Source organism: Alosa alosa, chromosome 10, assembly GCF_017589495.1.
Source record: "Alosa alosa isolate M-15738 ecotype Scorff River chromosome 10, AALO_Geno_1.1, whole genome shotgun sequence".
Classification (NCBI taxonomy): Eukaryota; Metazoa; Chordata; class Actinopteri; order Clupeiformes; family Clupeidae; genus Alosa; species Alosa alosa.
This window is the reverse complement of record NC_063198.1, coordinates 17733862-17745962: the sequence shown is the minus strand read 5'-3', so window position 1 is coordinate 17745962 and position 12101 is coordinate 17733862. Positions and strand designations below refer to the sequence as shown.

Sequence of the window (12101 nt, the reverse complement as noted above, 5' to 3'; positions counted from 1 at the left end):
AAAGGCTCGTTGGTAAACGTGGTAATGACTTGTCACGTCTGTCACAGTCATGATAGTGGTTTGCCAGCGCGGCCGCCAAAGGGACGAGAGAAAACCTCATGGAGGAAAGAAAGTGATCAAACTTAAGGGATGTTTCCAGTTACTGGCTATATGTGCAGCAGCCAAAGCCTGATAGGCTGCTGTGTGTGTGTGCGCGCGTGCGTGTGTTACGTTAACACGTCCCAGAGGCAGGTGAGGACCAGTGTGTGTAGAGTGACCCCGTTCTGCCAGGGATCTCAGTGGTGTGGGGGTCACGGGGTCGCGGGGTGAGACGGTTTCGGGGTTACGGAAGGGGAAGAGAGCAGGAGTTGGAGGGGCTGTGGGCTGGATGTCCTCTTCTCCTCCAGCAGCTTCCTGTTAGTTCCAGATGCCACATTGACAGGTGCAGAGACATGATTAATACTCCAGCCAGCTCTATCGCTCACTCTCACTCTTCCTCTCACTGTATCTCTCTCCCTCTCTCCCACTCTGTATCATTCTTCCCTCACTATTTCCCTCTCTTCTTTACTTTAGCCCCTTCTTTCTCCCTTTTGTGTTTTCTCACTTCATAGCCCGTCCTTGTTTTTGTTTTATCTAGTTATTTTTCTCCTCTCTTCATCTGTTTCTCTCTATCTCCATTTTCTCATTGAGTCTCATTTATTAATGTTATTATTCACAGAATAATAATGACTACAACAACCTCTGACATTGAACCAAAACCACTTGGTTTGCAGTCATTTTGATGCATTAAAAGTTTTCAAATTAATCACAACAATTAACGTATAATTTTTGACAACAGTAGGCTATAACATATATCACTCACATTCTTTGTATTGTAGACATAGGCATTTGCTCCTTCATTGATATGGCATAATGAGAGGACAAATACAGGTGAACTGGTGTTGGGGCTAATATACATGTAATCACAAACTATCAAGGATTCCCACTGGTAGCCTATTATATTTCCTTGCAGACTGTTCCTGGTTGGAAGACAGCCTACAGATTGCAGAAGGATTGTTTCAAGTGTAAACGGGGTGGTTAGGCTGCCTCTGTATCCACATCCACCAGCAGGCTGCTCCTGTTCTCCCAGCACTGACCCCAGTGCAGTGGTAGAGAGGGAGGCAAGGTCAGCCATCCCTCAGTGCTTGTGCAGTCAGGTAGTGTGATGGCAGCAGCAGCAGGCTGATGGGCTTTCTGCGGTAGTGCGGTAGGGAATTGTCCAACAGGAATGGCATCATCCCGGTGTAATTTTGCATGAAAACACAATCTTCTCTCTTTTTCCTCTATTCACTCTTTCTTCTTTTCCCTCTCTTTTTCATATTTTCTTTCTTGTATTTTTCTTCTCCTTATCTTTTCTACTCTCTATCTCCTTCTCTACCTCTTTTCTCTCCACCTCTCTCTCCCTCTCTGTCTCCTTCCCACCCTCTCTCCCCCCTTTCCTTCCCTCTCTCTCTCTCCCTCTCTGTCTCCTTCCCTCATACTCTCCCTCCCTCTCTCCCTCTCTCTCTCTCTCCTCTCTCTCCCCCCTCTCTCTCCCCCTCTTTCCTTCCCTCTCTCTCTCTCTCTCTCTCTCTCTCTGTCTCCTTCCCTCTCTCTCTCTCTCCCTCCCTCTCTCCCTCTCTCTCTCTGTCTCTCTCCCACCCTCTCTCTCCCCTCTTTCCCTTCCCTCTCTCTCTTCTCTCTCTCTCTCTGAGATGATTTGTTGTGATGTGCTGCAGTACCCAGCTGGTTGACTGAAGCGTCAGCTCGCTGCTCTCTGCTCTCCAGCTGAGAGCTATTTCACTATTTATTTACATGTAATTATCGCTATGAGGTGCAGATATTAACACTGTCAAGAACAATTTGACCTGACATTTCTCACTGGGCTAGTCCCCTGCTGTTCTCAGCAAACAACCCCTCCCTTCCTCCTCCATTCCCTGTCTCTCTCTCTTTCTCTCTTTCCCTCACTCTCCCTCCCTGTCTCTCTTCCCACCATCATTGCAACCCATTCTACCAACTCACATTACATCTCTTTCTCTCTCTCTCTCTCGCTCTCTCTCTCTCTCTCTCTCTCTCTCTCTCTCTCTCTCTCTCTCTCTTTCGCTCACTCTCTCTCTCTCATTTACATTCACACAAACTAAGCCTCGCCTCTCCAGTTTGATAATACTTTGGCTAATTTGGCCAAAGTGCTTGTGCCAGGGACTTTTCATTTTGTGTGTGTGTGTGTGTGTGTGTGTGTGTGTGTATGTATGTGTGTGTTTCTGTGAAGGTGTGTTTGTGTGTGTGATATAGGGCTATAAGGCGGGGGGGTGGGGGGGGGGGGGGGTCGTTTTTTTTCCTGTTGGCTGAATCCATCCCATAGTCACTCAAGCATATCACTAGCGGGGAATAGAGTATTGCACCCCATGCGTTCTCCAATTGCAGGCCAATAGAAGTCCTATTAACCTGTGGTTAGTGGGGGACTCCAGAGAGATAGGAGACCTTTAGATCTGAGCCATGTTGGGGTTCGGGGGGGACGGAGGAACGGGGGTCTCTTTGGTAGAATGAGCAGCTGTGTGTGCACTCTACTGTGAAGTGTGTGTGTGTGTACGTGTGTGTGTGTGTGTGTGTGTGTGTGTGTGTGTGTGTGTGTGTGTAAGGGAGATCGAGATGGACAGAATGAAAAAGAAGGGGAGAGATTTGTGGGGGAGAAAAGAGATGGTTCCCCTCTTAAACCCTTTGCGTCTGTTGCACAGGCTGACAAGCTGACAAAGCTACTGTTGACCCAAGCTGCTGATCAGTGGTCCGATAACACACACACACACACGCACACACACACACACACACACACATACACATACACATACACATACATACACGCGCACAGACATACGCATGCACAGATTGCTCCGTTGGAGCTCTGAGTGAAGGAGAGATCACAGATAACAGCAGACTCTCCACAGATTTTACTCAGTGCTGGGCCACAGCTGGCTTAGATGTGGCCCAGATGTGGCCCTGATCTGATCGGCATCTTGCTGGGGACCTGCACTTGAGGGCCAGCAGCACCGCTGGGCACAATCATGTCAGACATAGCAGACTGCTGTGTCTAGAGCCCTGTCTATGCGCTAGGACTCAGGCAGTGGACAGACACACACACACACACACACACACACACATACACACACACTCAGAGACAGGGGCAGGGGTGATGTAGCGCAGGGCTAACGGATTGTGAGGACTGACAGCTTGTTCCAGCGGTGGCTAATCGCCCTCATCTGTGCCCAGTTTGTCAGTGCCCAGAAAGTGTCAGTGCCAATCAGACGCCTAATTGAACACAATTATCTCCCCCCTTCACCCGCCCGCGCCTGCGCCTGTCTACCTCTCCCCTCACCCAGACACATCAAAGGACACTACCCTCCTTTCCTCTTCTCTCTCTCTCTCTCTCTTTCACTCTTATGCTCCTTTATTTCCCCTCTCTCCTCCGCTCCATCTCTCTCTCCTGTATTTCCATCATCCATCTTTTTGTTCTACTCTTTGTTGCTCCATCTCTTTCTTTCTTGTCATTCTCTCTCTCCTTTCCTTCCTCCTTGTTACTCACTCTTTCACACTTTAATGCTTCTCTCATCTGACCTCTCACCTGTTACCTCTTGCATTCCGTTATGTGTTCCATTTATCCATACTTCCTCTTCTCTCTCCATCTCTCTCTCCTGTTCTTTTCAGTAGTTTACTCTCTCTCTCTCTCTCTCTCTCTCTCTCTCTCTCTCCCACCCTCTCTACCCCCCTCCTCGTCTGGCGGAAGCTGCCTTTCACTTTTGATTAGTGCGCCGTGGCCCATTAGTGTTCTGTCACCCCGAGCGGCCCCCGTCATCTGCTGCCTGCCACCAGCGCCTGCACCCCAGCACGCCACGGAGGGTGTGTGTGTGTGAGGGGGGGGGAAGGGGGTGGCAGAAGATGCTAATTGCCCCAGCACAGCCCCTCCGCCGTGACCAGCAGCCTCTAATTGAATTTATGCGAACGCTGTTATTTTTAAATAGTCATTTTGTTTGCTCAGATGAGGGCTGAGATGGCCTGCTGGGCAGGAGGTTTGGGGGTTGATCCATGCGGATAGTGGTGGTGGCGAGGTTTATAGAGGATTAGTCTTAAAGATATACATCAGCTGAAACAGTACAATGACTGCAAAACAAGGGATATTAATACTTTGTTTTATGATCTCTGAAACATCTACAAAGAGCTTATAACTGTGTTTGAAATTGCATCTCACAACTCTGGCAGGCTTTTGAGAATTTCAGTTAAGTCGTCATTTGAAGTCATAAATTCATCAAATATGAAACAGACATGTTTCACCAGAAAAAGCAAAACACATCTTTCCCTTTTATTACACAATATCACTGATCTTTAATGTGTGTGCACATACAGTATGAGAGAGTCTTGTTATCAGCTATTGTTCCCCCACAGTAATGTAGGTTATTTGGTAATGGTATCATGCAGATGCTGGCTGTTATTAAGAAACCTATCACTCACCTCATGGGTCATCAGATCCCGGAGACCAGTTATTTTCACTAATCCCCACCTCAGGCACCAGCCCTTCATATAAGAGGCAGTAAATAAGAGAAGTGAAATCTACTGGACTCGGAGTCAGGTATCTGCCCTGGCAATCAGCAGAGGCATGAGATGGCACTCTGGCAGCCCACAGATAACCAGGCGTGGAGCTCGGAGACGGCCCAGTGACCCCTACCCGACTTAAAGGGACTCCCAGAGGGCACCACACAGGAGAGGAGAGAGAGAGAAAGAAAGAGAGAGAGAGAGGGAGGAGGAGAGGAAAGGTGGAAAGGAGTGAGAGAGGACCTATCAATAACACAGAAGAGGGTTAATCCACTCCAGGATAGATTAAGCACAGTGTGTGTGTTGGGGGGAGCTGTGTGTGTTGGGGGGGTGGGGGGGGTAATTTCTAGAGCAGTGTTTGTCAGTGCGTTTGTGTATGCATCCGTATGTGTAATGCCTGTAGTTGACTGCTAGTGTGTGCATTTCATTTTACATGTGCATATGTATGTGTGTAGATACAGTATGATTGTTTGTTTGATTGAATGAGAGCATGTGAGAGTATGTATGAGAGTATGTGTGAGTGGGTGATGGTGTATGATTGTGTGTGTTGGTGTACAAAGTACAAAGCTTGCTGTGAGAGTGTGTTTGCCTTAGGGCCTGCCTGCTGTCTGTGGAATAGATAGGACTGCCTTAATACACACACACACACACACACACACACACACACACACAGATGTAGTGGAGGCTAAATGCAAGTAAACACAGTTTATTCACCTCTGAAATGTCAGAAATAGAGTTTATCCACCTCTTATTAGAGTTTATCCACCTCTCAAAAGAGTTTATTCACCAATTGCAACTTTTAACATTCAAAAATCACACTGTATTATCCACGTTCATAATATGTACACTCATCAACACTCTTAAGAACCATTTAATACCACTGGTATTGTTATACACATTGGACAATAACCTCCATCATCATCAAACATGTTCTAAATGTCTTTTTTTTAAATCTGAGACCACATGGCGCAGTCCAACTCACCGAGATCTCAGAATTCAGAATTTACCCATCTCTTATTTTACCACTTCACCCCTGCACGCACACACACACACACACACACACACCTTGCACTATCTCCATCCCTCCACCCGTCCTTTCTCTGTCCATCCTGCCTCTCTTCTTTTACACCCACACTCATTCTTCTGTCCGTTATCCCTCTCTATTCTTTCTCCAAACCTCACCTCTTTTGTCTTTTGCTGGTCTCCTGTAAAGAGAAATGCTTCCAGGAACACCTTTCAAAAGAATATAGTGCTCTCTATTAGAAATATCTGCAGTAATATGTGCAGATTCATAGACTTTTTTTTTAAAGTTAGATGATCTAGTATGGGCTCACCTGTCTGTAGTCGGCTCAGTAATGTGATGGTCTCTGCAGTTTATCAATGTGTCCAAGCGTCTTTGCACTCCCATTTCCTCACTGTCTGACCTTTTTGACGTAGACTGTCCCAGACACCAGCTGATCTCGTAATCGATCTGGGCTGGATCTGGGCCAACAAGGGACCAGGCTAAAGCCAGACTCACCCCGGTCTCCTCCATGTCTTTGGAGAATGCCTCCCCTCCTCAGCAGGGAGAAGGAAAGCTTTATGAAATTGAAAGCCGCGGTTACATTCCCGCGACCGCCGAAATGGCTTTCGATTATGCTAAGTACTGTAACAGGAAATGAAAGAGGGCGATTTAACCGCCAGGATCCAAAATGCTGTGGTATGACATGTATGAATATGGGGCTGAGAACCCCAGCTTAATGCCCCCTTTAGTTAGCAGCCCCCTGAGTTATTGTCATGTGTTCTAGTCAACTTCCTTGTAGCTTATTGTAGTTGTCGGCTATTTTTGTGGGAGGGAAGTCAACTAACACTCAAGCAGACAAAAAAATGTAATTTGACTGAAAAGGAAATTAGGAGGGAAAGAAAGAATCCTTTGTGTGTGTGTGTGTGTGTGTGTGTGTGTGTTCGCACAGCGAATGCTACTATTTATTTATCTGAAAGGATGCACATTGTATCAATTTACACTGCTACAGTGTTGGTGCCAGTGGCACGGCCCTCTCAGAAGTTGGGAGGGGGGAATTAATTAGTTTTTTATTATTATTTAGAGAGTAATCTATCTGCTGGCGAAGAGAGAGGGAGGGAGGGAGGGAGGGACGGAGAGAAAGGAGAGGAGTGGGGGAACAGCCTGGAGCGCAGTCCTTTAAACACAGGGTCCTGTCTCCCATTATCTACACCAGCAGAGCGCACTCAAAGTCAAACAACAAACGCCAGCGCCATTGCTGCTACTGACGCCCTGATAGACAGACAGACAGACAGGGAGAAGAGAGAGAGGGATGAATGGAGTGCAGGAGAGGAGGGGAGAGAAATAAAGATGGAACGAAAGAAAGGAAAGAAAAAAAACAAAAGAGAAGTGAATAGAAAGGAAAATATGAAAGAGTAAGAATTTGGAATTTAGACTCTGAAATACAAACGTGTCACCTAACTGTATAGTGGGTGGATTTGGAGTTCTGTGTGTACAAGTTGCGTGTGAATGTTATATAGATTTTTGTTGGCTTTATATTTGGATGATGTTTTATGTGTGTGGTGTATTATGTATAGACAGTTTATGTGTAGAAATGCTTGTATTGTATGTGTGTGTGTGGTGTATTATGTATAGACAGTTTATGTGTAGAAATGCTTGTTTTGTATGTGTGTTGTATGTCATATGCATCTTGAAAACTACACATAGTGTGTGTAGAAGCTCATTCATACAGTGTGTAATGTCTCATCTTGTGGTCATATATATCATACAATTTTTGTTGTATGTTTTGCTGTGCATATGGAAATGTCTTTCACAGGTAGAGTGTATTCTGTAGAGTAGTGTGTGTATTCTGTGAAGTGTGTGTCCGTTTATGGTATATGGTCTTTCAGTCCCTCTCATCAGTCTGGGTGTATGTGTGTTGGTGGCCGCAGGAGGTTGTTTTCCCTGTTAGTGGAGCACCAGATATCGGAGATTACATTCTCTGCCCATATCAGATTGGGGCCCCACAATGCTATTGATTTTTGTTTATTTAACTGCGTCAATGTTTCGGATGGGTAACACGATAGCGGCCGTGCTTAAGCCTCTAATCCCCACCCCCCAGCTAAACTTGAGCCGTGACTCTTTTGGGAAAGATGCGTCAAGGTCAAAATCTGTTTGGGGAAGGATGCTAAGTTTAGATTCAGAGGAAAACATTTGGTTTGAAAACTGCAAAATTACATTTTGTGGAAGTATTCATGCACTTTCAGTTGACTTTTAAGTTGAAATTTCTTACTGGAAATTTTTGAAGAGGCAACAAAAATGATTATACTTGCAGAAAAGCGTAGACCTCCAGCCTTAAAATCTCTTCTACATTTATATTCTAATTTTATTGAAACATAATTGTGTCTTGACTATATGAAATTGAATATAAATTGAAAATGAAAGCAATGTATGAGCAGTTATCTTTGAGGAAAGGTGGGATATTTAAGATAGTTCAATTCTCTCAAACAATAGAGGCAAAAATGGATCCATCTTTTTTTTTTTTTTTTTTTTTAGAAAGTCACACAAAAAAACTTGTCTCATCGGCACTTTGCAAAGGAGGTCAGTTTGCATTGCGGAAACTAGCAGAGAAATCCATGAATTCTAATTAGTGGGCGCTGATTGGAGAAAGGGCCTGATTGTCGGCCATTTAATTTAATGTGCATATAAAAAGGGAAAGGGTGTAATCAAGCTTCAATTAACTGATGACTAAATCTATCCAACCCCCTCCAGCTGCCTACTGCTGGACCCCGTCAAGTATAACCCCCTGACACACACACACACCCTAAACACTCAGACACATACACGCGCACACACACGCACACACACGCACACACATTCAGACACACACACTCTGCCCGACCACCACGACCCAGCCACAAGGGCTGTTTGTACTCCTCCATTCACTAATCCATATTAATCAGAGAAAGTATGAATCTCTCGTCCATATGGGAAAGTCACATGCTTGGGGAAGAGAGGTTGGGAGTTAAGGGTGGTGTATGTGTGTGTGTGTGTGTATGTGTGTGTAAAGGAGTGTGTGTGAGGTTTTATTGGGTATGGAGTTGAATCTCGCTTATGCAGGGCCATGTCACATGTGTGTCTGCTGTGTGGTGGTGGTGAGGGGTTGGGGTGGGTTGAAACAGACAGGGATGGGGGGGGGGTTCTGCACACTGATAGAATTAACATGAGGAAATGGCTAACCAGCTTTATGTCTCTGTGATGTGCCTCAAGTGTTTCATATTTCCTGGGAGACATTTGTGGAATATTAATCATAATATGATTAATTTTTGCTCTCTCTCTCTCTGTCGCCGTGGTGTGGGCTCCTCTGCGCTGCTCCTCCAGTACAAAGGCAGCTCGGATGTCGACTCCAGAGATCCACACTGCTGTCGGCTATTTTACACTGCCACGGTGGTGCGGTGAACTGAGCTTAAACTCGCCACAGATAGAGGTGTGTGTGTGTGTGTGTGTGTGTGTGGTGCGTGTGTGCGTGTGTGTGTGCACGTGCGTGTGTGTGTGACTGCAAGTATGTATGCTACAAGTATAAGCATAGGTGGATGTATACGTCTTTCTTTCAATGTGCTTTTATGTGGTTTGTCTGCAGTGTGTGTGTGTGTGTGTGTGTGTGTGTGTGTGTGTGTGTTTGTTTGTAGTGTGTGTGTATTTCTGTAGTGTGCGTTTGTGTATCTGTGAGTAAGGGAGAAAGAAAGAGAGTGTGTGTGTGTGTGCATGTATGAGAGAGTGACTGTTTAACCATCTCCATGATGGGCTAATTGGTTTAGCAGTCATGGGGGTAGAGGTCAGCGGAGCGTGGCGAGGCGCAATGTGAACCTGATGCTGGGAAGGATGCTTTGTGTCCGCACTGCAAGGAGGGCATGTGTGTGTGGAGTCCCAGCAACCCCCCTCTCTCTTTCCATCTCTCTCTCTCTTTTTCTCTTTCTCTTTCTCTTTCTCTCTCTCTCACTCACTCACTCACACACTCTCTCTCTCTCTCTCTCTCTCTCTCTCTCTCTCTCTCTCTCTCTCTCTCTGTATGTTGAGATTTATGGTCTTGTTTGTGCTGTAGTGTGGGTTGTGAGGTGGCCTGTCCCATCAGCTGTTTGAGTTAAGGGCCCATCGTCCTCTCTGTGTCCACTCCGTTTTCTGTCTCGCATGCACATACGGACATCTGGCATCGCTCTTCCGTCCAATCGCAGACAAGTGGAGCTTCACAAGCTTCACACCAGAAGGGTCTGCGTGTGTGTGTGTCCGCATGTGTGTCTGCGTGTGTGTCTGTGCCTGTGTTTGTTTTCTCCAAATCATGTGGCCTTTTGTCTCACTGATTAGTTGCTGTTGGGATTTTATTGATCAAGACCAGAATTATTGTGTGTGTGTGTGTGTGTGTGTGTGTGTGTGTGTTTGTGTGTGTGTGGTTTAGCGGTTTAGATACCCTGACAAGTTTATATAAGCCAACCAAGCAGAAAAAGAAAAGTAAGAGTTAAATAACAGAGGATGCACATTCAGGACAACAGATGCTGAATAAAGGGAAATCGATAGGTCATAAACACATAGAAATAGATCATCGCAAGACAATACCAAAAAAAAGTTAAGTTTGTTAATTACGTCTCAGACCTCCACACTAAGAGCTAAAAAAGTTCTTGTGTTGATAGTGAAATATTATGAAAGTTCAAACGATGACTAAAGGCTGACTTCCCAAACAGGGCATCAGGAAGTCCTTTGTAGTGTAAAAAGTGATAGAGTTCTTTTAAATTTAAACTGTACTGGAAGTGTGTGGAGATCTGGCCAGTTGCGCCTCATGTGGTGTGAGGCTGAAACTGCAGCCAGTGAGACATTGGGGGGTGGGCTGGTGGGAACAGGCCATGCTGGAGCCCTTCTTTCAGATGAAGAGAAAGGGAGAGAGAGAGAGAGAGAAAAGGAGAGTTTACTCTCATCTGCCTCATTACTATTCATGAGCTGGGGGCGGGGGAGAGGGCCAGAGGCGGGGATTAGATGCTCCCTTGGTGCGTGTTGTGGTCTGGGCCTGAGGACTGGGGTGTGTGTGTGTGTGTGTGTGTGTGTGTGTGTGTGTGTCTGCGCCCACTTAGCAGCCTGGGACCCTCTCTCTCTCTCTCTCAGTATGCCTTGTGCAATCACTGGCACCGTCTGTGTGTCCCCACTCTTCTCGAGACTCAGGACGCAGAGGAGAGCCAAGTCCCTCAGAAATCCATCCCTCCAGAAGACGATTTTTTAAAAGTATGCATGGATGCTGCGGTGCTTGGCACCACTACAAAGTTAGGGAAGTGTTTATTTTTGTGAGTTTGGTAGGGCTAATTTACAAGGGTTAGAATATTTGTGTCTTCACTTAACTGCTGGTGTGGGACACACTATCGCTCTCTCTCAGCCTCTTTCCACGTCTGTCTTTCTGTATATAGAGTGTAGAAGAAGTTGTGTGTGTATAGTGTATAGTAAGCTGAGAAATAGAGGACACAAGTTGTTTTAGTGTCATAACTAAAGGCCGTTGCACATGAAGGGCAGGAAAAGGAGAAGTGTTCTAGAATACACAGTAGAATCATGGTAATTTCAAAACTTTTTTCCTCCCTTTTTGGCCATACTGTAGTCCCTCAATCTCTACATCCCTCATTAGATCTCTATTTCACTTTCTCTCTCACTCTCTTTTTCTTTCTCTCTCTCATTACAACCCAACTTAAATTGCCCCCCCCCGACCTTTATGTCTGGAACTGAAGAAATTAAATAGTAGTTCAATTTTGTTTTGACTTTGACTTATCTATTAAATAGTAGTTCAATTTTGTGCGCACACTCTCTCACCCACACTCCCATGAATTATACTACTGTCAAAGCAGTTAGCCATGTAACATACTGTATCTATAAAAGGATCTCTTTCTCTCCCTCTCCCCCCCCCTCTGTCTCTCTGTTTCTCCAGGTGATGAGCATCCTGAGTAGCCCCGGCGGGGTGCCCTCTCAGCCCCAGCACGACTTCTCCATCTCGCCGCTCCACGGCAGCCTGGAGAGCTCGTCCAACCCCATCTCGGCCAGCTGCAGCCAGCGCTCGGACTCCATCAAGGGCGTGGACAGCCTGGCCTCGTCCCAGTCCTACTGCCCGCCGACTTACAGCGCCACCAGCTACAGCGTGGACCCCGTCACCGCCGGATACCAGTACAGCCAATACGGCCAGAGTGAGTAGAGGGAGCGAGAGCAGGGAGTGTGTGTGTGTGTGTGTGTGTGTGTGTGTGAGAGAGAGAGAGAGAGAGAGAGAGAGAGAGAGTAAGATAGTGGGGGTGTGAAGGACAAGGAGAGAGAGAATTTGTGTGTGAGTGTATAATTATATTTGTAATGGTGACAAATGTTGATACTCACTATTCAGTGTCGTAATGGAATTCTTTAAATATAGAAATAAGTCAAATGATGTATTTAAGTCAAGTCAAATGATGTATTTAAATATAATGGTTTAAAGGTGACTTAAAAACTATTGCCACAGAAGTGCCACTGGGGATGTTTGGGTTCATAATTG

The 12101-nt window shown here is 45.9% G+C and overlaps 1 protein-coding gene across 4 annotated transcripts in view; it reads left to right on the top strand.

Annotated features, from left to right (window-relative positions):
- The window catches only part of pax7a (paired box 7a), a 64127-nt gene that overhangs the window by 47056 nt on the left and 4970 nt on the right, over positions 1 to 12101 (top strand). For all 4 annotated transcript variants that reach the window (XM_048255275.1, XM_048255274.1, XM_048255273.1 and 1 more), the window contains exon 8: positions 11514 to 11766. In XM_048255275.1, coding sequence (XP_048111232.1) covers positions 11514 to 11766 — 253 coding nt within the window. The remainder of the gene's footprint in view (positions 1 to 11513; positions 11767 to 12101) is intronic.